General features: G+C 35.3%; 1 protein-coding gene across 2 annotated transcripts in view; it reads left to right on the top strand.

The window, feature by feature from the left end:
* Positions 1–26,850, top strand: part of PDS5A (PDS5 cohesin associated factor A) — a 118,041-nt gene that overhangs the window by 40,496 nt on the left and 50,695 nt on the right. For both annotated transcript variants that reach the window (XM_045834152.1, XM_045834153.1), the window contains exons 9-17: positions 4,313–4,428; positions 13,398–13,492; positions 14,389–14,534; positions 16,667–16,818; positions 18,171–18,284; positions 20,594–20,675; positions 21,891–21,939; positions 22,184–22,323; positions 25,951–26,066. In XM_045834152.1, coding sequence (XP_045690108.1) covers positions 4,313–4,428; positions 13,398–13,492; positions 14,389–14,534; positions 16,667–16,818; positions 18,171–18,284; positions 20,594–20,675; positions 21,891–21,939; positions 22,184–22,323; positions 25,951–26,066 — 1,010 coding nt within the window. The remainder of the gene's footprint in view (positions 1–4,312; positions 4,429–13,397; positions 13,493–14,388; positions 14,535–16,666; positions 16,819–18,170; positions 18,285–20,593; positions 20,676–21,890; positions 21,940–22,183; positions 22,324–25,950; positions 26,067–26,850) is intronic.

Raw genomic sequence — 26,850 nt, 5'->3', positions numbered from 1 at the left:
CTATGATTTTTAAGGCCTTTAAGCTTTAAGAGAAAAATGCATATGAGATAGTTTTTCTTTACCTTTGAAAGAATAAAATATGAGTTCAGTTTATCTTTTTATATTTAGTTAAGGTATACATTTTTTAATCATTTGAATAAAATAGTATCTCTCATATGGATTATAGAACACACATTGCAAAATTACAACATACCTAGTTAAGTATCAGGTAAACACAGTAATACAGAAATATATAGGACTTACAGCATCTCAGAAACATGTTGTTTTTAAGTGGTATTTAATTTTAGATTGTTTTAGAACATACTACACCTATATGACTCCTTTGTAGTACAGGTCAATGACAGAAATTTTATTGAATGATTTGGGAGTGCATTTTTTTGTAACTAAACAAGAAATTTACAACTCCTCAAAAAAAATATGAAAACTTGATACTTGATCCCCTATCCTGGCTTACAGAAGATAACACCTTATGTTTGCTTCCTATTCTGAACTTTTTCAAAGGCTTTTTATCTCCAGTATTTTATTTGATCCTTAATTCAAACTATGGTATAATTATGATCAATATTACAGTTGTTTAGATAAAATGAAATATTTTGCCTAGTTACACAGTTAAAACAGATTTGGGATTAGAACTTTGTATTTTAAATTCTTAAAACATGTACAGGTAATTAAGAATTGTTCAAACTGTCTTTATAAAAAGCATTTGTTTTATGGTATAAAGGACATTGGTACCAAGCTTCTAAGGAACTCTGTTGTGTGGGAAATGTGTAGAGAACATGGTCTTACTTGTTTAATAAGAGTTTATTTTAACAACAGCCTTAAGATGTTTCCATGCCAAATTATTTCTAGGTATGATGCATTAAAATATTTTCTTCCAATCTATTCATAGAGTGTGACTATGAAAAGTCAAGCCTCTTTAATCCTTAAACAAGATTGCCATGATAGATGGTGGGGAGGATTTAGAAACTAAACTTTTAGGTTTCTGTGTATGGACTTAATGTAAACTAAGCTAAGCTCTAGTGGTTGTTCATACCCCATTCTTTAGTAGGGTCATTTAATCTAAAGCATATGTTGTTAACAGTAGGTTAACAACCTGAAAATAGGTTTTATTTGATAGATTTTATTTTAAAATCTCATACAAAGACTTGTCTCTCTTTAGTTACTAACACTGAATGGGTGAATAAGTTTAAAAGTTAAATTTTGTTTAAAAGTTCAAATGTATGCATTTTCCTTTTTTTTTTGCATTTTCTTTTTTAAAAAATCAGATGATTTGGCAAAAATCAGATGTTTCTGCATGACAGCAGAATGGCAAAAACTGAGCAGTAGCACCTTTTTAAATGAAGTATGAGCTTTTCAGTTTACCACAGTCCCTAATCGCTCCTTTATTTTATACCTTCTCCTCACTGCTGCAATTTGATTTCATAGGTATACTTTAAAGGTACATGAACAAGAATTTTTAATTAATATCTTAATTTCTCTTTTAAAAAAATTAACACTGTAGTGAGTTAACGTTACTTCTTTCTAGTCTGTTTTAGTGGTATACAAAGCCATTTTTGTTTTTCTGTGTTCCTAGATATTTCACATCTTTTTTTAACTTTATGCGGAATTAATATTTTGTCTAAATAATAGTAATGATGGAATATTTATTTAATGTCTTACAACAGGTGCCATCACCTGTGTTATTACTTGCTCCTGACTGCAACACTAGACTGTACCAGTATTACTTTTCTCATCACAAATGAAGAAACTGAGATTCAGAGTAGCTTAGGTCCTATGTGTGTGTATAATTAGGGTGCCCCATTTTGAGTTACCATTATGTCCTAAGCAGATAGCCTAGGAAGCTTTTATGACCATGGTGATTATTCTGTAGTTATATCTCATAATCATGTAGCTACAGCTTTTAATAGTTAAGAGTCATAGGTCACAATTTGTTTGATTTTCATCTGTACTGGGCCACTGCATGCAACTGTGTACACTGTCCACTGCACAGGTCCACAAAGTGCTGTTCCCTAACCCTGGAGCTGTGCTGCATAACAGCCTTGGCCATAGTCATTGTGAAATTTACCACATTTACATTTAAGACTTTTTTCATGGCATGCAGAGAGAGAGAGAGAGACATTTACATGTATCCCCCAGATTTAAAAACATTATAACAGTTACAGTTACCTTATCTCCAACCAAGGTAGGAGTAAAAATTTTCAGAGAATTATTCTCAGTCAGTTACTTTGCAATTAGAAATAATTAATAGAGTTAGTTGCCTTTTCTAGCCAGGATGAAAAAAATAACAGGGTTTTGTTTGTTTTTGTTTTTAAGAAAGTCACTGGTAAATTATTGATGTAGAATCTTTAATTTTATCTACTGTTTTAATTACTAAGATATATATGCATTTGTATTTAAACAATGCATTATGTAATATCTTAGATAATTTTACACTTTGGGATAGAGTAATACTGTGGCTGTACATCATTTTTGCACTCCAAATTTTTACACCAAAAAATTTACCATTTCTATAATCACATTCCAGCCTCACTCAAGGAATTTGTTTAAAATTTTAAACAGTGGTGGTAGTGAGGATTGCCTGAGTGAGTGAGAGGATGCTGGTGAAGAGGGGCAAAGGGGAAAGAACTGAGACAGCTGTAATAGCATAAACAATAAAATATTTAAAAATAAAGAAACATTAGGGGTGAGTTCTCACTTATTTTTATTTCAGTAGTTAAATATATAGATGTGAAATGTCACATCATTTGAAATAATTACTAAGCTACTAAAGTAGTCACATGCAAGTAGAATAAAATTTCCCCTTATTCTAATTTTGACATTTAATGGATAGAATGATTTCTTAAAAATGAAACATAGACCTGGCTGGTGTAATTCAGTGGATTGAGTGCTGGCCTTCAAACTAAAGGGTCGTCAGTTCAATTCCCAGTCAGGGCACATACCTGGGTTGCTGGCCAGGTCCCCAGTGGGGGCCATGCAAGAGGCAACCACACATTAATGTTTCTCTTCCTCTCTTCTTCCCCTCTCCTCTCTAATAATAAATAAAAATCTTTAAAAAATAAGTCATGTTGGCTAGTTAATTGTACTTACTCAAAGGCAGCACTAATCTAGATCATCATATCACTTGAGAAAAAGTACTGAAGAAAAGTCATTTTACAATTATAAGTGTTACAGCTTGATAAAGTTTTTATTTTTATGTTTGATGCATGTGCCCATTTTACCTATAAACATCTCTATTCCTGAAAGTTAAATATTCATTAGGAAAAGACTGTCTTCATACCATGGTCTTTTACTTTAATAGTTCATTTTTTATTGTATGTTTTCCATTACCATTTATCACACCTGTACCCTCTTCCACCTGCATGCACTGCACTCCACTCCCTAAAATCAGCACATTGTTCTGCATGTCCATGAGTTCTTATTTTTTTTTTAACTTACTGTCTTTTCTCATAAGTATTTGTTTATTGGATTTCTGGTATCACTTTAGACACTGTATTTGAACACTTAAAATCAGCAATTGCTTTTAGGTATTGCATTTATTTTCCTAGTGAATATGTGATTTTTAAAAAAGCTTCACATACCATATGGTTTCATAACAATTTAAGACATGACATCACTAGTGAAACTGGAACAGAAATTTCTTACCATATATTGATTCAGGATAATAAAATAGGAGGTCCTCATCAAAAACAATGTTAAATTTTTGCTTTTTTGTAGTATTCAGTTCACTTTTAGATCCTAATATTCATGTTCCTCTAATAAAATTAGTTTTCCTGAATTAAGACATTCTTCTGTGTCATTTTCCACAGTCAGTAGGGGATCCTTGTTTAAATGGGCAAAGAATGGGAAAGTTCTATAATAGTGTCAACAATAAAAAAATAAATAAAATTTACATATCAAAACCTTAATTGATATGGGATTATGTTGGAGCTCAAATTATGGGAAAGGCTCTTGGTAAACAAGGCTTATTGGGCTGGGAATTACTTGAAGTTTTGCCTTTCACAGAATTTTTTCTAGAAGTCTTAGGGAATGTTAGAATTGAATGATTACCTTGCTGTTACTACAATGTCTGTGTTGACTGCAAACAGCAATAAAGTAGGCATAAATTAGCATTTGTGAGGGTTTGAATAAGAGCAAAGAGCGAGATGACCTCACATAGAATCAAACCAATTTCTACATAGTAAAGGAGAGCATATATTTTAAACTTCTCATTGTAAGCAAAATAAGAAATTGTAGCTTCCCAGGAATGTTTCATTTTATTTCCCCTGATCTGATGAATAACTGCAGGATTCACTTATTTTCTCTTTTCTCTTAGAGCAATGATGGAGAAGAGCGATTAGCTGTTGTTCGACTTTTAGCTAAATTGTTTGGTTCTAAAGATTCTGATTTGGCAACACAGAATCGTCCTCTCTGGCAATGTTTTCTCGGACGGTAAGAGAACATAACAATTATATGGATATTTTTAATATTTTCAAGGCCAGTCAATGTGGTCCACTTGATTAAAACCATGTATGTATATGGTCCTGACTGAGGTGGCTCAGTGGATTGAGTGCCGGACTGTAAACTAAAGGGTCACGGGTTTGATTCCTAGTCAGAGAACATACCTGGGTTGCAGGCCAGGTCCCCAGTAGGGGGCATGCAAGGGAAAACCACACACTGATGTTTACCTCCCTCTCTTTCTCCCTTCTCCTCTGTCTAAAAAAATAGAATCTTTAAAAAATAATAAAATAAAACCATGCATACCAGGTTCAGACTTCCAGCCAAGATGGAGGAATAGGTAAATCCACTGTGCCTCCTCGCACAACCAAAAGAAAGACAACAACAAATTTAAAAACATAAAACACCCCAGAACTGCCAGAAAATTGAGCTGTATGGAAGTTGGATAACCAAGGAGTTAAAAAAGAAACATTCATCCATATTGGTAGGAGAGGCAGAGATGGGAAGTTGGGGCTGAGAGGACTCAGAGCAAGGCAGTCGCTGAAGAACTGGAGGGCGGTGAGGGCAAGTAGCGCCTGGCAGTCCTACATTTGTATGCAGATAAACTGGGAGGAACAACTGGGGAGCAAGACAGACCATGCAACCCAGAGTTCCAGCATGGGAAAATAAAGCCTCAGAAGCTCTGACTGGAAAAATCTGTGGGGGTAGCAGTGGCAGGAGAAACTCCCAGGCTCACCGGAGAGTATGTTGGAGACATACACCCACACAGTCCTAAAACATGTACAAACCCACTCACCAGGGGAATCAGCACAAGAAGGGCCCAATTTGATTGTGGGTAGCAGGGGAAGTGACTGGAAGCCGGAGGAGAGCCAAACAAGTGGCATTGCTTCCTCTTGGACCCCTCCCCCACATACTGAGCCACAACACAGTGATGTGTGTTGTCCTGCCCTGGTGAATACCTAAGGCTCCGCCCCTTACAATATAACAGGTGCACCAAGACAAAGAAATATGGCCCAAATGAAAGAACAGAGCAAAGCTCCAGAAAAAATACAACTAAGTAATGAGAGAACCAGCCCATCAGATGCACAGTTCAAAACACTGATAATCACGATGCTCACAGAATTGGTTGAATATGGTCGAGAATTACATGAAAAAATGAAGGCTGTGCAAAGTGAATTAAAGGAAAATGTACAGGGAACCAACAGTGATGAAAAGGAAACCAGGACTCAAATCAGCACTGTGAACCAGAAGGAAGAAATAAACATTCAACCAGAACAGAATGAAGAAACAAGAATTCATAAAAATGAGGAGAGACTTAGGGACCTCTGGGACAACTTTAAATATTCCAACATCCCAGTCATAGGGGTGCCAGAAGGAGAAGAGGAAGAGCTACAAATTGGAAACTTATTTGAACAAATAATGAAGAAGAACTTCCCCAATCTGGCAAAAGAAATAGACTTCCAGGAAGTCCAGGAAGCTCAGAGAATCCCAAAGAGGTTGGACCCAAGGAGGAACACACCAAGGCACATCATAATTACATTACCCAAGATTAACAGTAAGGAGAGAATCTTAGAAGCAGCAAGAGAAAAGGAGTTACCTACAAAAGAGTTCCTATAGGACTATCAGCTGATTTAAGATGTCTTATACATTACCCACATTAACACTTCTATTTTTTTGTGCTAAATAATGCCATTAGAATAAACAACATCTAAGAATGTTCAAAATGTTAAGATTTTTATTTATTGATTTTAGAGAGAGAGAGAAACATTGATTCCATCAATTCACTGTTTCACTTATTTATGCATTCATTGGTGCGTCTTGTGTATGTCATGACTGGAGATCAAACCCACAACTTTGGCATTTTGGGAAGACTCTAACCATCTGAGATACCTGGTCAGGGCCAAAATCTTAATAATTTTTAAAATAAATCATGAATTTGAAGACATGCCTGTGCCATTTTTTAGTCTACTAATTTTAGATGTATAGCACATCTAATTGCATGGTGTGTGTTTTGAACTAATTGGTATTATATGATTTTGACATTGAAAATTTCATTCCGTTCTACTCAAATATATTTTATTTACTTCACAAGAACTTAGAATTATTTATTATATTCTGTCAACTTGATGGTTAGGTTGAAAATAATCTATGAAATGAATTGAATTCCTCCTTCCATTCCCTGTACGTATTGATTTTCTTCACTTCAAACACTGACTAAAAAGTTGATTTTTACTATTAGTATTCTGGATAACATTTGAGGTTCATTATTGTTTAATTCAACTGATTCAGAAAATGAGCCCAGAAATGTTTTAAAGTAAATTCGATATAATAGTCCTTATAATAGTTTTAGGTTAAATATCGAAATATAACAACAGTCATGACTGGTGTGGCTCAGTTGGTTGGGTGGCCTTCCACAAGGCAAAAGGTCACTGGTTTAATTCCTGGTCAGGACACATGCCTTGGTTGCAGCCTGCTACCTCATTGGGGCAAGTGTAAGAGGCAACCAATTGATGTTTCTCTCGCTCTCTTTCTCCCTCCCCCTCTCACAAAAAATAAATAAATAAAATCTCTCTAAAAATTAAAAAAGTGTATATTTAACAAAAAGCCCTGGCTGGGTAGCTCAGTTGGTTAGAGCATCGACCTGGTATGCCAAGGTTGTGGGCTTGATCCCCAGTCAGGGCACATATGCGAATCAACCAAAATAGTGGCATAAGCTGACATGGCTTGTTTTCTCCCACAACCACATCAAATTACAACTAAAATATAGAACAACCATCACTGAGAAGCATCAGAAATCAAGTTGAATAGAAGTGTGACAACTACAGAATTAAAGAAACCACATCCATCTAGACTGGTAGGAGGGGCAAAGATTTGTAACTAGCTGGTCCCACACCCATTTGTGGTGGATGAAAATTCTGGAGGGATATCTTAGAAGCAAAGAGTCCAGCCCTACAACATACCCCGCAGCCCAGGGTTCCAGTGCCAGGAAGATAAGTGCACACAATTTCTGGCTGCAAAAACCAGTGGGAATTGAGTCAGTGGAAGAAACTGCTGGAGCCCCAAGCAGTTCCTCTTAAAGAACCCACACATGGACTCACCTACTCAGACTTATTCCATCTGAGCTCAAACACTGGGGTAGCAGTCTAAAGGGCACCTGAAGTAGCTAGCAGCAGGCGAGCAGAGGCCATTGTCCCTTTTCTGAAACCACCCCACAGAGCCAACAAGCTGGTGCCATATCTGAAACTGATTAACCTAGCTAACACTGTTCGTCCTTCCCAGGAGAACCCCTGAGACTCCACTCCAACTGACTTAGGGGCCCAGCAAAGCTACTTTTTCCATACGGATGGCTGATCTTGGCTCATGCTCCACAACTTCCTAAATCCTCTCAAACAGCAACAGCTAGACTCAGTGAGCCCCAGGCCAAGCACTAGCAGCAGCCAAACTAGAGTCACAGCTTGGCTTCACCTGGGAATCTCCAAGCCCAGCACAAGTAGCAGCCATCTCAGATTGCTTTTATAGCTCAGGCAGGTTGACCCTGGGCAAAACATAGGCGGGGGCTGACCTTGCTCTGCACCACTGGGGAACCCCAGGGCCAACGCATCCAGTGTACAAGTACAGACCACACTGGAGCACCACCACCCTGCCCCTGCACAGCTGATCCTCCATGGAGGGAAGAGGGTGGTAGTCAGCTGACTGGTCTGGCTAAATCCCTCCCATTGATATGCCAAGAGCAACCAAGGCTCAACTACAAGAGAAAAGTGTATTCAGCCCACACAAAGGGTGCACCTCAAGTACCCAGCTTGTGTGATAGGGGAGGCTGTGCCGTTGGACCCTATAGGACACATCCTAACTTTAGGCTGCACTACCAAGAATGGAGTCAAGCCAGCTCTACCTAATACATAGAAACAAACCCAGGGAGCCTGCCAAAACAAGGAGACAAACATGGACCAAATGAAAGAAAGAAAGAAAGAACAGATCAACCTGGCTGGCGTAGCTCAGTGGATTGAGCACGGGCTTCGAACGAAAGTGTCTCAGGTTCGATTCCCAGTCAGGGCACATGCCTGGGTTGCAGGCCATGGCCCCCCAGTGACCGCACATTGATGTTTCTCTGATGTTTCTCTCTCTTTCTCCCTCCCTTCCCTCTCTAAAAATAAATAAATAAAATCTATAAAAGAAAAAAGAAAGAACAGATCAAAACTCCAGAAAAATAAGTAAATGAAATGAACATAAGCAATCAATCAGAAGCAGAGCTCAAAACACTGGTATTAGGATGCTCAAGGAACTGAGTGAGGACATCAGCAGCATAAAAAAGATCCAGCCAGAAATAAAGGATATACTAATTGAAATAAAGAACAATTTACAGGGAAACAACATTAGAGCAGATGAAGCCAAGAATCAAATCAATCATTAGGAACATGAGGAAGCAAAAACAACCAATAAGAACAGCAAGAAGAAAAAAATTCAAAAAAAAAAATGACGGTAGTATAAGCAGCCTCTGGGACAACTTCAGGTATTCCAGCATTCACATCATAAGTGTGCCAGAAGGGGAGAGAAAGGGCAAGAAATTGGAAATCTATTTGAAAGAATAATGAAAGAAAACATCCCTAATTTAGTGAAGGAAATAGACATACAAGTCCAGGAAGCACAGAGTCCCAATCAAGATGGATGCAAAGAGGCCCGCTTCAAAATTCATCATAATTAAAATGCCAAAGATTAAAGATAGAATATTAAAAGCAGCAAAAGTTAATTACCTTTAGTTTTCCTTAGGGGAGTACCCATAAGACTGTCAGCTGATTTTTTAAAATATATTTTATTGATTATGCTATTACTGTTGTCCCATTTCCCCCCATTATTCCCCTCCACCGTGCACACCCCCTCCCACCCACATTCCCCTCCTTTAGTTCATGTCCATGGGTCATACATATAAGTTCTTTGGCTTCTACATTTCCTATACTATTCTTCACCTCCCCCTGTCTATTTTCTACCTACCATTTATGCTCCTTATTCTCTGTACCTTTTCCCCCTCTATCCCCCTCCCACTTCCCTATTGATAACCCTCCATGTGATCTCCATTTCTGTGGTTCTGTTCCTGTTCTAGTTGTTTGCTTAGTTTGATTTTGTTTTTGTTTTAGATGTGGTTGTTAATAACTGTGAGTTTGCTGTCATTTTACTGTTCATATTTTTTATCTTTTTCTTAGATAAGTCCCTTTAACATTTCATACAATAAGGGCTTGGTGATGATGAACTCCTTTAACTTGACCTAATCTGTGACCACTTTATCTGCCCTTTCATCCTAAGTGAAAGCTTTGCTTGATAGAGTAATCTTGCATGTAGGTCCTTGCCTTTCATGACTTGGAATACTTCTTTCCAACCCCTTCTTAGCCTGTAAGGTCTCTTTTGAGAAATCAGCTGACAGTCTTATGGGAACTCCTTTGTAGGTAACTCTCTCCTTTTCTCTTGCTGCTTCTAAGATTCTCTCTTTATTGTTAATCTTGGGTAATGTAATTATGATGTGCCTTGGTGTGTTCCTCCTTGGGTCCAACCTCTTTGGGATTCTCTGAGCTTCCTGGACTTCCTGGAAGTCTATTTCTTTTGCCAGATTGGGGAAGTTCTTCTTCATTATTTGTTCAAATAAGTTTCCAATTTGTAGCTCTTCCTCTTCTCCTTCTGGCACCCCTATGACTGGGATGTTGGAATATTTAAAGTTGTCCCAGAGGTCCCTAAGTCTCTCCTCATTTTTATGAATTCTTGTTTCTTCATTCTGTTCTGGTTGAATGTTTATTTCTTCCTTCTGGTTCACAGTGCTGATTTGAGTCCTGGTTTCCTTTTCATCACTGTTGGTTCCCTGTACATTTTCCTTTAATTCACTTTGCACTGCCTTCATTTTTTCATGTAATTCTCGACCATATTCAACCAATTCTATGAGCATCGTGATTACCAGTGTTTTGAACTATCAGAGCCAGCATCTGATAGGCTGGCTCTCTCTTTATCACTTAGTTGTATTTTTTTCTGGAGCTTTGCTCTGTTTTTTCATTTGGGCCTTTTTGGTCTTGGTCAGCCTGCTACATAGTGAGGGGTGGAGGCTTAGGTGTTCACCCAGGCAGGGGGTCAGGGCAATCCACGTCACTGCATTTTGGTGCTGTATGTGGGGAAGGGGTCTGAAAGGGAACAATGGCACTTGTTTCACTCTCTGCCAGATTTCAGTCACTTCCCCCACTACCCACAAGCCAATTGGGCCCTTCTGGTGCTGATTCCCAGGTGGGTGGTTTGTGCATGTTCTAGGACCCTGTGGGTCTCTCCAAAAAACTCTCCTGTTTGGCTGGAAGTCTCTCCTGGCACCTCAACCCCACAGTTGTTTTCGATCAGTGTTTTGAAGCTTTACTTCCCTGTGCTAGGACCCTGGCTTGTGAAGTCTGTCTTGCTCCCCAGATGTTCCTCCTGGTACATCTGCTCATGAATGTGGGACCGCCCGCTCCACCAGCCACCGCCTTGCTTACCCTGGTCCTCCACCTCGCTTTGCCTCGAGTCCTCTTTGTCCACCTGCCCGGCTCCGCCCCTCCTACCAGTCTGGACGGATATTTCTTCTTTAACTCCTTGGTTGTCGGACTTCCATACAGTTCGATTTTCTGTCATTTCTGGTTGTTTCTTATTTTTAAATTGTTGTCCTTTTGGTTGTTCGAGGAGCCACAGTGTGTCTATCTATGCCTCCATCTTGGCCAGAAGTTGTCAGCTGATTTCTCAAAAGAAACTTTGCAGGCTAGAAGGGATTGGCAAGAAATATTCAAAGTCATAAAGAGCAGGCACCTACAGCCAAGATTCCTCTACCCAGCAAAGCTATCATTTGGAATCAAAGGGCAGATAAAGAGCTTACCAGTCAAGAAAAAACTAAGGGAGTTCATCATCACTATACCATTATTATATGAAATATTAAAGGGACTTATTAAAGAAAAAAAGATCAATACTACAGACAATCAAAAAATGGCAATAAATACAAAACTATCAACAATTGAATCTAAAAATCAAACCAAGCAAATAAGAACAGAGACAGAATCATGGATACGTTACCTGATGGGAAGCAGGAGGGGGAGAATGGGTGATGAGGTGAGGCCATTAAGAAGAACAAGTAACTGGTCACAGAATAGCCATGGGTATGTAAAGTACAGTATAGGAAATGGAGCAGGCAGAAAGCTTACACTCATGACCCATGACATGAACAATGGTTGGGGGATTGCCTGAGGGAATGGGGAGTATTGGGGGGATCAAAGGGGAGAAATCGGGATAACTAATAGCATAATCAATAAAAGATAATAATTTTTTTTAAAAAGCCAACCAATGAATGCATAAATAGAACAACAAATCAATGTTTCTCTTCCTCTCCCCCCCCCATTTCTCTCTCTTTTTCTCTCTCTAAAATCAATAAATATACATTTTAAATACAGGTATGTCAGATCTGAGAAATTTTGGACACTAACCTAATGATATCTTAAGTTATTTGCTCAGAACAGGCCATTTTGAAGGTCTTCACAGGAATAACCTTATTTGAATAATTAAACTTTAATCATAAGCATTTAGAATAGAAAGAATGAAGCAAACATACTTCTCAATATACAGAGGAGTGATTCTGTCCTGTGATTGACAATATTTATAGCAAAACATTTAAACAAAAGTTCAAGAATCTTTTTTTTTTTTTTACCTGGGTTCCTTGTGACAACTAAATCAATGATAAGAACCTTCACAGTTTTTTATTCACTGCCATCTTCAACAGTGGGTCTCTGATTCATAGAAACAGAAGTAGTAAAGATCTGTTTTACTGTATTGTTTTTTTAACTATTTAGCAATAAGTATTTTAATACTTTGTAATTTACTTCATTATAAATGGCAATATTTTTATTTTTCTCTGGTAGAATATTATAAATCCCAAATGGAAGATTTTACTAAGATATGAGTATCTCTGGATAAGAAAGTGGAAGGTCATGGACATTAAAACATTTATTAAATAACTTTAATTGGTTACTTTTCAGATCACTTCAAAAGTAAAAACATTTCTTGCTATTTAAAATCACATTATTTATGCTCTGACTGGTGTGGCTCAGGTGGCAGTGGCAGGTGGGCAGGTCATCCTGCAAAGTAAAAGTTGGCTGGTTTGAATCCCCAGTCAAGGCATATACCTCGGCTGTGGGTTTAGTCCCTGGTCAGATCACTTAAGAGAATCAACTGATTGATGTTTCTCTCTCACATTGATGTTTCTGCCCCCTCTCTTGCTCCCTCCCTTCACCTCTCTCTAAAAATAAATATTTAAAAAAATAAAATCACATTATTTATAATTAATAACTTTTTCAAACTAGCCAATAACAAATTTTAAAATTGAGAGTTACTGAGCTTGTCCTTATTATATATGCAGTTTTAAATTTACATGTGGTATTTTATTTATTGAAGTTTTACAATATCTTACACCTTTAAAAGAGCATTTTAATGTTGGTCCTGGCTACATGAAACTTTGTTGTAAGGCAGTATGACACATGCATTTCATGTACTCATCTCTAAACTTCTGGTTCTCCTCATATATGATGTACTTTCTACCTCCATCCCCGTAGTATTTTCCTAGTATAAAATGTTTTCAAGTAGGTTTTGTGTGTTTTGAATATTTTTTTGTTTGCTTTGTAGCATAATTTAAGCTCTTAAATTTTGGGGTCTACAAAGTTGGTAATTTGGGTTGCGAGATGTGTTTAGACTATTTTTTGTTTGTTTTTACATGGTAAACATTCTTTTTTCAAAATGTTTTGTGAAATTATGTATCATTTTACTTTATACTTTTTCTTCAGAACATAACTGTTATAAATAATCACATTTTATAATCAGTAACTATAGTTTATAGGCATTTACATACTGTTAGATATATGTACCTTATTTGAAAATAATTGTTTTGCCTTACAACTAATATTGAGCCATCTTTTTATATGTAGATTTAATGACATTCATGTTCCTGTGAGATTAGAAAGTGTGAAATTTGCCAGTCACTGTTTAATGAATCACCCAGATTTAGCAAAGGATCTTACAGGTAAGGTAGACGGTTTATATTATGAATATAAGAGTAATCACACAAATATATTTTAGATGTGACCTTAACTTCAATTTCTTAATTAGGTTTTAATTCTGACATTATTTTAGGTGTATGTCATCCATGGAATAGTAAACAATTTCATGTTTATACAATAAAATTACATTTGAAATCTTCATACTGTAATCCTTTGTAATTTCTTGGAAATCATAGTTTTGAGGAAGTAGGCTCTTATGATATATTCTGAATCATTATGCATACATGATAGTTAAACATAGTAACATATCAAATAGTCAGTAGGAAAGTGATTATCCTCTGGACTAGACGAGAATTTCTCTTTCTTCACATAGAGCGTTTGAACCTGCTTGTTTGGCAATAGCAAATAAATGGCTTCTATCAAAATGCTGTTCACCAAAAAAAGAGGAAGTACTACTTTTTAGTTTGATATTATTTATATTGTAAATATTTGGGAATATTTTATAGGTCATAGAATGTTAATTCTGTATTTTATATTGTGTTATGTGGAGATATACACCAATCAGCGACCTCGCTATAAGCATTTTTACTGTTTTTCTTTTGTCTTTTAATTTGCATTGTAGCCTAAATCATAATCTGCTTAATCAGATATTGCATAATGATTTGGCTTTTCCAGAATAGTTGATGTAAAAATACATGATTTATTCAGATATGACTATGCAGTAGTGAATTCTATGGTATAGTTTATTTTGTGATTATATAGGGCATTGCTGCCTCAAAAATAAAATGATTTTAATTCATGCCACATTGTACAAACATGGTTTCAGTATGGACAAAAGCTTTAAGTATTAGTCTGCTTGGGCATTCTGAACATGACAGATATCATAGCTAAAACCTTGTGTTTTTTTCTCTTATTACAGAATATTTGAAAGTTAGATCACATGATCCAGAAGAAGCTATTCGTCATGATGTCATTGTTACCATCATAACAGCTGCCAAAAGAGACCTTGCCTTAGTAAATGATCAGCTACTTGGCTTTGTAAGGGAAAGAACACTGGATAAACGGGTAAATTGAAGAATCTTACTCTTTTGTAATTACTTTGTTTAAATTGCTTGCTAAGTGCAATAGAAATTGTTTTCTGTTTAAAGCTTTTTTTGTGTAAAAACCAAATTAATACAATGCCAAATAAAGAGCTAATAATTTGTATTTCTGTGTTTTTAAATTATCTTTATAAATGAATACATTGGTCTATAGCTTTTCAGATCCTAGGCACACATTTATCTTCTAGCTTACCTAACTTACCTTTTAAAAAAGCATAGCTAAATTAAAGTTTTGATTTATCTTTTCACTTATTTGATGAGTTTCAAAAGAGTAGGGATTGATCATCTGTATTTATTACCTATAGTTAACATTTTCAAAAGTGACTTATTTTAGAACTTCAGTGGCTCTGTCATTCATTAAACTGAAAGATTATCGTACTTCTTATGATAGTGATGCTTTTATATTGCTATGCCCATCTAAGGGCAGAAATGACCTTTGTATGTTTATTTCTTCCTTTTGTGTGATTTCCTCCATGTGAAAGCAGTCAAAAATGGGGGTTGATAGGGAAAAGTAGTGTTAAGAATGGCAGTAGCAATTGCTAAGGCATAGTATCATTTATAAGCAAAAGACAGACATGCAAGGCAAACTGATTAGACATGCAATTATTAACATCTTTAACAAAGGTTGCCTTTGCACTGTGCTATTTTATTTAGGGCATAGTTGAAAACCTGTTTTCTCCCAAATCCAATGTGCAATCGTTTAGCTATAAACCATCTAATTAGTTTACAAACTAATTTTCCAGGTAGAAAAGTGATATTTCCTGGTTATGAAATAAAGCAAGAGTTATTGTTTACGTTCTTTTAAAATAGTCAAAAGAGGCCATTATGTAACATGGACACTGATGACTTGTTCAACTATATTAGTAATTATGACTTTGAAGATTTTACCCCCTTGGCTTTAATTTAAATAAATGATACTCTCCCTAGTGGTTAGTTGGTAATTAGCTCACCCCACAGTCCACACACAGGTAATTTAAATTGCCATTTCTGTTATTTCTGCCTTTTAGAAACATTTTAACTCCTATTTCTGTCAATGTTTAAAGTTTCAGAAAGAGCAAATGAATGAATCTTCCTGAGACTGCATGATATGATAGGGTCGTAATAGCACTTACTGGACATTTTAGGTGTAATAAATTAGATGACCTTGAGTATAGCCTTTCTGAAATTTGTTTTCCCTGTAAAATGTAGGGACAGGACGTAATCTTAGGTTTTACTGCTCAAATTAATTGGTTTCATTTAAAAAATGTCAAAAGCCATCTGTTACCTGTTGTGTGGCAACAGTTTCACTCCATCCGTTAAATTGCCTATACATGAGAAAATGATACAAAAATTTTATAAGGGAGTATTATTTAAATAAAACAAAGACAGTGTTTTCTGATTTGTTATTAAGACAGATATCTCCTTTGGTTATTGCTTTTATTACACCTTACTATCATGGTTCTAACTCTGCGTTTTTGTAGTCTACTTTTCTGTCTACCTCCTTCTACCAGCTTACTTTCCAACTGGTAAACCATCCCAAACACTAGCAGTGCCAAAGAGTCTTTCACTAACTAGGATGTGCTTAGATAAATCATTCACCCTTTTAATTTATAAAATAAGGAAGTTCACTTAAAGTAATCACTAAAGTGCTTTCCAACTTAGTCATTCTAGGATTTTGGTACTAAATTTTGCTCTTGTTCTGAGCTAACATAAAAGGGATATAACTAGGACAAACCATTCCTTTTTTGTTTACATAGTGAATTATATACTTTATTTTACCTTTTAGTTGCTTCTAAAACTTGGCCAAATATTTTTTAGACAGAATTGAGTGAGCTCTTCTCTAAGATTTACTATTGCTTGAATTTGAGAGAAGTAAAAATTGGCAGATGATTTAGTTATCTTTGCATTGGATAGTTTCTAAAGTAGCCTGATTTCTAAGTTAGAACATATTCAAAAGTGTTGGTAAAGCAGTTTGTCTGCCTCTTATGAAAAATAAATATTGTGCCAGTTTTTGTACACATATGTTGAATTGTACAACCTAGTAAAGAATTGGCACTTTTTGCAGACTGATATACTAAAGTTTGGTATCTAACTCATCCAATAAACTTTACTTTCTAGTGGCGAGTAAGAAAAGAAGCTATGATGGGTTTGGCTCAGCTTTATAAGAAATACTGTCTTCATGGTGAAGCAGGAAAGGAAGCTGCAGAGAAAGTCAGCTGGATAAAAGACAAACTTTTGCATATTTATTATCAAAATAGCATTGATGACAAGTAAGTAATATGTTGATAGAATGGTTGAATATAAAAATGATTTTCATTTTAAAAAAATACAGTTTACTTCTATTAATTTTTTAATAACTTCTAAGTCTACAAACTATTTTTTGTATATTTGTACATACTATGTTTAAGTGAGACTCTAGCCAAGATTAAGGTAGCATAATAATAGTGAAATAGGCACAGGCTTTGGCGTCAGACTAGAGACCAGATAGTCATTCTGCCATTTACTAGGTGTGTGCTGTTGCATAACTGACACCCTCTGTGCCACTTCGGTCTTATCTGAAATGGAGTAGTAATAAAGCCTTCCTTAAAGAGTTGCCATGTGGATTAAATAATAAAATAATGAATGTAAAGCCCCCTAGCCCTATACCTGGCAATACAGCACTACTCAATAATTGCTAATTATTATTTTTCCTTTTTGCAACACTATAAGTGCCAATAGAGGTATTACTGTGTTGTTTTTTATTGAGGTATAATTAACAATTATATTCATGCCAGGTAAACAACACAGTGAATCTATATTTATATATATTCTGAAATGATCACCAGAAAAGTCTGGTTAACATTCATTCCCATACTTAGTTACAATTATTTTTTTATGTGATGAGACCTTAATATCAATTTCATTGTGTGAATGTTACTTGTTATTCTATATTGGATTGTAATAATGATTGTGGGTTTTGCAAAATACTTGGTAATGTGTTACTGAATTAGACTAACTTTTTGCATCACTGGTTATGCATGTTATTGATTAATGGGGAGCCCTGTATTGTCTTATTCCAGTGATACCAAATAATGAATATAAGCTTAGCAAGACTGTAGAAAGAAGAAAGATCAAATGTACACAGGAAAAGCTAAATTTTGAGGAAGTTGAATGGAGGAGGACCCCCCTGATTATTTTAATTGACATGAGAAAGGAGCTGAACTGTAATCAGAGGAAATTAATGGTGTTTTTTTCTATAGAATTGGCTATTCTTGAGATCATAGCTTTATATATGTAATGTCAAGTAACTTATTATAGCTCCAGAACAATGGCACAACAGGTAACCTAGTACCCTAGCACCCCATGTTTAGGAATAACATATAGCCTCTTTAGCTCTAAATGTAAAAATAACCTCCAAGGAAAAGAACTGATCACATACTGATCTTTTGCACTGTATTTGCACACATACACATTACCATTGGTATGTTATCTTTGCAAGATGTGGTTAAAATACAAAACGGCTATTTTTTCTAACAACAGAATAGTGTCATTTGGAGTTTTTCTGTTTTTTTTTTGATAGACTAGAGAGAAAAATCTCTAAAAATAAAATAATCATCTTATTTGGGGATGTTTTGTTTCATAGGCTGTTGGTAGAGAAAATCTTTGCTCAATATCTTGTGCCCCACAACCTGGAAACAGAAGAGAGAATGAAATGCTTGTATTATTTATATGCTAGTTTGGATCCAAATGCTGTCAAGTAAGTTACTTTTTAATGATTGATTGGAGTATTTCTTGAAAATTTATTTATAAAATTACTTCATCTTATCTAACGAATTATTGTTGATGGAGTTGTTGCTTCTGGCTGAATCAAGAATCTTAGATGAATATACATAGAGAAAAATTGTATAAATTCAGGTTAAGTCAAAAGCAGGAATGTTCTTTTATGCATAGGCATACAAGGGGGGGCCAACCCCCCCCAAATTTATTTATAAAAAATTGTGTATTTATTATTACATATTTAAACTTCAGTCACCTTCAAAGTACTCTCCATTGGAAGCAATGCACCTATCAAGATGTTTTTTCCACTGCTCAAAACAGCTTTTGAACTCATCAATCTTGATGTGTCTTAGTGCTTCTAACATTTTTTTGTGTCACCTCTTCCACATCAGCAAAACATTTCCCTTTGAGGACTTTTTTCATCTGAGGAAACAAAAAGTCACTCAGGGCAAGATGGGGTGAATTGGGATGGTGGGGCACAGGAGTCATGCTGTTTTGGTCAGAAACTGCTGAACACTCAGAGCAGTGTTGGTAGGTGCGCTTGTAAACCACCCATTGTGAAATGGGCAAACACGTTGACTCTTCAAAAAAAATTCACTGAAGACAAGCACAACTTCTCACAACAACACCAGCTGGTACACTGACATAGATGCATCCCTAGAACACTCACTTAGTAGGGGAAGCCTGTACTACAAGAGGCCTGCCCTCCAAAAGATAATTCTGGTTTTCTGGGCTCCCCCTCTCATATTTGACAGCTGAGTCAGTAATATAGTTTCAGGGATTCAGATAAGTCCCCGTGTCAAAATTATCTTTCGTCCACCTGTTGACTGGGGTCTAAATTACACAGCTGGAGCTTTACTATGCCAAGCCTCAGACCAGTTCTTTTTCAGGCGAGTATATCCAAATCACTTCTGTGCAGAATGACCATATACATATTTTCTTCTGAACTATTTGAGAGTAGTTTGAAGACACTGGATCCCTTTATCCCTAAATACTTCAGTATATATCCCCTAAGAACAAGGATATTCTCTTACATAACCAGAGTACCCCTATCAAAATCAAGAAGTTTAAGACTGATATAATATTATTTTCTAAACCAATGTGTATTCGGATTTTCTCCATTATCCAAATAATGTTCTTTATGGGTTTTTTTCTCTTTGTAGGTTTATACATTGCATATTTGGTTGTCATTTCTCTAGTCTCTTAATTTTGAACCATTCCTTCGTCTTTATTATGACTTCAATGGTTTTTAGAAGAATATTACTCAGGCCAATTATTTGGTACAATGTTCCCTCAATTTGGGTTCCCCCAGTCTTTGTTAGATTGAGATTGTGCTTTTTCAGCAGAAATTCCACAGAGGTAATATTGTATCTTTACTGTATCATGTTAAGAGGCATTAGCCATTTTTTTTTTAAAAAGATTTGCAAGTGGTTCCGAATACTCACTCTAGGTTGTAAATGCCTGGCCTAAGGTTTCGGTCTCTGTTTATATTTCAGAATATTTAGCGAAGAATTCTCAGAGATACACTAATTTCTGAGAGGTCCTCAGGGCATCTGGAATTATGGAATGGGTTTGTGAGAGAAGAAAATCTGCTTTCGTGGACAGAAGAGAGTCTAGAATAAACACACTCAGTTTAAATGTGGCATCTCAAACCTACATCACTTAGCCTGGCGTGAAAAGGACTTTGTCATCTGATCTTTTTCTGTAGTGTGTGCCATGCACTTTGATCACATATTATCTGTCTTTGTACCAAAACATTCTAGCCACTTCTGTTTAGAATGTCTTTCAGTTCCTTCAGTTACCTGGCAAGGTACTATGTATCCTTCTAAAACTCACAGATATTTTCTCTCATATGAAACCTTATACATACCTTTGTATACTAAACTATCTTAATCCTAATAAATAAATTTTCTTCTGCTTAAAGTTGTAGGTTGTAGGTAGAAGAGCCCTGGCTGGTGTGGCTCAGTGGATTAAGTGCCAGCCTGCAAACTGAAAGGTTGCTGGTTTGATTCCCATTCAGGGCACATGCTTGGGTGTGGGCTAGGAGGGGGTATACCCAGCCCCTGGGTGTACCCCCAGGAGGGGGTACACGAGAGTCAACCACACATTGATGTTTCTCTCCCTCTCTTCCTCTCTCTCTAAAAGAAAATTAAACCTTTTTAATTTTTTTTTAAATTTTAGGTAGAAGAATGGTGCATCTACACCATGCAACAAGAAAAGTAATAAAGTTGAATAATTACCAGTATTGTTATATTATGTACTTTTTCATATTTACAACTATATTTACAGAGCTCTCAATGAAATGTGGAAATGTCAGAACATGCTTAGAAGTCACGTACGAGAACTACTGGACTTGCACAAGCAGCCTACAGTAAGTTTAAGATTTATTTAAATGCCTTATTATTTATAGTCATTACTCAGTTTTTCTGTAGTTATCCAAGCTAAATTTCCATTACAAATCAATGTATCAAAATCTTATTTTCCACCACGAGAAATGGTGTTTTCTATTTTATAAAGTATTTAGACACTAAAATTTTATATATAGTTTATCAATTTTCAAATAATTAGAATTAAACCTCAAGATAAAATTATATTAGAAGTGATCATTATTTCACTCCATGATTTTTTGCCCTTCAGTGGAGAGTCAGTATCAAATCAGGTATAAAGTCTATAAATATGCCAAGGTCAAATTAACAAAGAAATTCTACCCAACATTTTCTGGAAAGTGGGGGAAAGAAATTTAATGACATCTTAATAAACTTCTAAATGTGTTTGCTAGAATACATATTCTTAACTAGGGAATCTTAGACTGAAATCTTTCAAAGGCCCATGGACCCTAAAGCAAGAGTTGGCAGACTTTTTTTTGTAAATGACCAGATAGTAAAATTCAGCTTTGCTAGCCATGCACTCTCACGCTGAACTGCGCAACACTGCCTTTGTAGTGCAAAAACAGTCATAGACAATATGTAAATAAATAGTTGCGAATGTGTTCCAACAAAACTGTAACAAAAACGGATGGCCTGTGGAACTGTATTTTACCAATTTCTGATTCAGATTACTCAAGTTTCATACAAATTTAGTCATACTTTATTATAAGAAAGAAAAGGGAACTAGTTTTTGGAGGGGAGGTGATTTCCTGAGATTATTTAAGTAATTGGCCACAAAATAGCTAATAGAACTCTATTCAGGAAAAACTCTTTTCTACTCTTCACATTTTTAGTTAATTTTCTTTAGTATGGTTTCATAGTCATTTTGAGATAATTGTTTTATATCAAAATAATCTTGTTCAGTCTCTGGCAAGATAATTTCTCTATGAATGTTATGTACTTCATAAATGTTTAAATACCTTTTCCTGCTGGCATCTCCTTTCCTTCTAATTATCCTAACTTAATAGTTGTTGCTACGACACAATTTTTTGTTATCAACTTGGGGTGTAGGTACGATAATCCTAGATATGGTAATTCATTTTCTGGTGGGTAAATTGTGATGATTTTTTTAACTATAAAAATATGTATAATACTTAGCATAGATTTTCTTAGAGAAATTTGTTAGCACATGTGACTTTTGTTTTTGTTTTAAATTTCAGTCAGAGGCTAACTGTTCTGCCATGTTTGGAAAACTGATGACCATAGCAAGTGAGTATGTTTATTCACTCTGTAGGTATATAATAAATATTTAAAACAGACACATAATATACCCAATGGGACTATCATTTTAGTCTAAGTAATAGAAAAAGATCTCTTTCTTGGTAATTTTATTTCTTAGTACCAGTTAGGCTGATTTTCTCTTGTTGGCTCAGCATTATTTTTAAGAAAACTTCCTTCTAGTGTAGTAGAGTAGTTTTTCATATGTAATATTGGTTCTCTTTTAATTTTATAGAGAATTTGCCTGACCCTGGGAAAGCACAAGATTTTGTAAAGAAATTTAACCAGGTTCTTGGTGATGATGAGAAACTGCGGTCTCAGTTGGAGTTACTGATTAGTCCAACCTGTTCCTGTAAACAGGCAGATGTTTGTGTGGTTAGTAAATTACACTTTTACATTTGTTCTTCCAGCTTTGCTTATAGAAATTTATATTTCTTTAAGATTTGGTTTACAGAGATTATTTGTGTGAATTTACCAATGTTATGAGCTCTGGATTACTTAGGTGTGTATCTGTGTCCAACTTAGTTCTCTTTACTTACTTCTCTTCAGCCAAATTCCAGGAAATACACTAGAGGACTAAGCCAGGGAGATTGGTCGTAGGAATTGAACAAGATAAAATGCTGTGTTCCTTAAGTAAATAAGAACTTTCTAAATGCTTGTGTGTGCATGCATTTTCTTCCATATATTAGTATGGAAATAACCCTTGTCAATAAATCAGCAATAATTATATTTCTGTATGTACATTTTACAGATATGGTAGTTCCTATTTAGGCTTTCATCTTCATTCTAGGATTCTATTTTATAGAAAACCCGTATCATTGAAAATACCAGGAAGGAAAACCATTCATTTATTTAGCATTTTATGGGAAAGTTCTATGTTTGAATTTTTTAAATTATTTTATTGTTGTTCAGTATGTTTGAATTTCTTTATTCCATTTACTAACAGTGTTCTTCAATATTTTTGGGCCTTGTTTGTCTCATCTCTAAATACTAACATCTTCATAGGGTTGTTAGAAGAATGTGTGTGTATGTGTGTGTGTGTATGTGTGTGTGTGTGTGTGTGTGTATTACCTAATACATGGCCCCACACTGCCCTTTAGGATTTAAATAAATTGTATTTCTATGGTATTACACATATATGGCAAATACTTTGGTTGGGGCCAATCTTTAAGAGATGAATAAGAGAAAGATTTCAGATGTGTGTGTCTAACTCTGTTCTAGAAAGAGTAAGGATGGGATAATTATTTTATTTTAAAGTATTTGGTAAGGTATAAGGACTATAGTAGGTATGTATACAAAGTTGTTGCAGAGCATTTTTTATTCCATCTAAGTGGTATCTAAGTGGGTCTAAAAAGACCAGTTATTAGGAAGAGATGGGGGGAAGCCAATTTAGGTAAGAGAGCAGTGAACTCCTCCTTTGGCCCTAGGGATGTGCCAAGTCCCCAGACTACCTCAACCTTTACATTTCTGGGCTAAGTGGTTTGCTGAGAACATTTAAAGATTTCACGTCTTTGGCATTTAGAATTGGAGGTCCAGAGTACCGTGTCCTGCAGGACATCCATTCATATAATTGGATCATACTATGAAATTGCTTGAAAATACCTTAGAGATATTTGGTTTGTGTGAATTTACCAATATTGTGAATTGGTAGCTCTGAATTGCCTAGAAGTAATTCATTTTATAGATAAGAACATTGAATTTTAAAGAGGTGAAGTTTTTCCTCTAGTGTTTCACAGCTAGTTACTGTGGTTGAGCTACAAGTAGAGTCTAAATCTTACAGATCATTGATGGTGTTCTTTCTATACACTCCATCATTCTTTGCAAGAACCACCAGTACAAACTGAGTACTGCTCAAGAAACATGGACCTTGAGAAAGAACAATCAAGTGGTGTTTTGTTCTGAGAGAAACAGGAATTGAGTTTGAAAAAAATAGCAGAAACATGAATCTCTAGTATTTGTCAGACCAGAAACCTCTGTTTCCAAATTTAAAAAATATATGCAAAACATGTTTGTAACCAGAATATCTCAGAAAAAATACTACAGCCAATCAGTGCTGCTGATTTTAGTAACCAAAAAAACGGAGATGAGACCTGCGCTTGGAATGGAAAGAACATGGAAATAATACATTTTGGGAGGGAGGTTACCCTGAGGATTTGTAAGTAATAGGCCACAAAATAGCTAATAGAACTCTACTCCAGAAGAAAATATTTCTGCTCTTTACAATTTTCCGTTTATTTTACTTGGTAAATGGTTTCTCAATAACTTCTTTATCTCTGGCATTAGCATTGTATATTGTGAGCACTGTGTGTTTCCATGAAAGGTATGAATTAGAATTCACTTGAAACACTGTTTCAAGGAAAACAACCACTATTTAAATAGTTTTTGCCCTTTTCCAGAATATCTGTAGTCTCTCTAAGGGCTACTGATATTAGTATCCACATTCCTTTTTACCTGATAGTTTCTTTCTGAAGAAGAAACATAGAAACAGTAAATTTACCTTCACTCACTCTATGCTTTTATTCTACCCTTGAGAATCCCTTCTCTGTCCTCTACTGTTTACTTACCACTACCTCCTTACTTTCTAAATGAGAATCTACCTGTCACTTCTCAAGACACAAACTTTACTCAGAAACAGAATTAGTAGAATTGGAGATCTAATAATTTTCTCCCCTTTTGTCTCAGTTCCACTCATGGAAAATTTCAGCAAAAGTACTTTGAGCAAGGAATAACAGTAAACACATACTATGAATTAATACGTGCACCCATGATGATATAGTGAGAGAGGGTGAGCAGTGGTATTAAGATGTGTGCTTGATGATTTGCTTTCCCTTTGGTCTTCAGGTTTTGAGTTTCCACACACTGGTTCTAGGGAAGGATCATGTGCCATAGCTTCTGCTCTGCTTTCTATTTTATGCTCTAGTGCCTTCCTATGACAATGATTCCCAAGTTTTAATATTTTACAGGAAGTTTGTTGATTCAGCATTGAGACAACCCTAAGTTTGAATGTTGGCTTTATCCTTTACTATCAGTGCTACTTATACTTTGAAAGCACTTTAATGTGCATTATCTTCTCAGATAAAATTTACATTTATTCATCAGAGATATTCAGTTAAAAGCCTTACATTTATTCATCAGAGATATTCAATTAAAAGCCTTGTTATTAAAGTAAATTTCTTTCCCCAGTGCCCAGCATATTGTAACTTTAATCAATTACATCTTATATTCTTTAGACATTTCAGCAATGCCTTTTCTTTGTAGGATCTATTTGACATAATGCTACTGTCTTCTAACTTAGCTATGTTCTTCCAGAAATAAAAATCTTTATAAATATTTATACATATGTGAATCTGTCTCTTTTAAAAAAATTATTGTAATAAAATACGGTATTTTGTCAAATTACAAAGTACCATATTTTGCCTTGTATAATGCATACTTTTTTGCCCAGATATTTAAGGGGAAAATAAGGATGTGCATTATACATGGGTCATACTAGAAATACCTTGTATCTGTCCTTGTGTTTTATAATTGTTTGTTATATAAACTTTCTTATACCATGTGCTCAAAAATTCTTTTATAATACAAAAAAAGCATCTAAATGTGAATAAATAAATAATTGAATTAAAAATTTTAAATGAAAGATTTTTTTCCTGAAAATTTGGGCCAAAAGCATGGGTGTGCATTATACATGACAAAATACAGTAAACATACCCATGGAAGCATGTATTGTTTTATTTTGTCAAAACAGAGCATTAAATGTTGTTTACAAAACAATAATTTTATGAGGGAAAGGCATAAATTCTACTACATTATCCACTTTTCATTCTCCAGTCCAAATTTTGCAATGATTGACTAATGAGTGTATAATTTTAGTCAGTCTAAAGCAGAAGGTTTTGTTTTACCTCTGCTGGTTTTGAATCTTTAAGTGCTTTTGATGCCTATAATCATATTTATTTTGAAAAACATGAAAGTAAATACTTACAGTAAAACTATTTCCTTTTTTAGAGAGAAATAGCTCGGAAACTTGCAAATCCTAAGCAGCCAACAAATCCTTTTTTAGAGATGGTCAAATTTTTGTTGGAAAGAATTGCACCTGTGCATATTGATTCAGAAGCCATAAGGTAAGCTAGGAAATATATTCACTCAAAAGTAAAATATAATCTGAAACTGCAGTGTTGTAAAGTTTAAATTATCGGTTCCCTAAAGATACCTAAAAAGATTCCCTGTATACCTTTTTAATGAGAGAAGCATACATCATTCACATTGAAAGGAGGGTCTTTTCATTTTCTCAATACTAGGTATTTACCTGTAAGAAAACATATATTCCCATAAAGACTTAATTCCTATAGCAGCATTATTTGTATGTTTAAACTAGAAATACCATCTATACAATTGAGTACTTCTCACCAATACTAAGGAAGAAACTACTGGTTCTACCAACAACGGTGGAGAAATTTTAAAACCTATCACATAAAAGATGTCTGACACAAAATATATGAAATTCTGGAAAAGGTATAACTATAACAATAGAAAGCAGATCAGTGGTTGCCAGCTTGGGAAAAGGGGATTGGCCACAGAAGGGGCATAAGGCAATTTTTTGTGGCTATAATCAAAGAGAGATGAAAGGGTAAGAGGAAAAATTAGAACCCTTGTATATTGCTGGTGGGAATGGAAAGTTGTGGGGCTGGTTTGGAAGACAGTTTGGCAGTTCCTTAAAAGTTAAAAAGAGTTACCATATGACCCAGCAATTTCACTCAAATACTATGTGCCCAAGAGAATTGAAAATATATGTCTATATAAAACTTGTATATGAGAGTTTATAGCAACATTATCATGATAGCCAAAAAGCAGTCCAATCAACTGACCCAAATGACCCAAATGTCCAACAACTGATGAATGGATAAT

The sequence above is a fragment of the Phyllostomus hastatus genome, unplaced genomic scaffold (genome assembly GCF_019186645.2).
Source record: "Phyllostomus hastatus isolate PE091 unplaced genomic scaffold, TTU_PhHast_1.1 phas_contig_196, whole genome shotgun sequence".
Lineage (NCBI taxonomy): Eukaryota > Metazoa > Chordata > Mammalia > Chiroptera > Phyllostomidae > Phyllostomus > Phyllostomus hastatus.
This window is presented reverse-complemented; position numbering and strand designations above follow the sequence as displayed.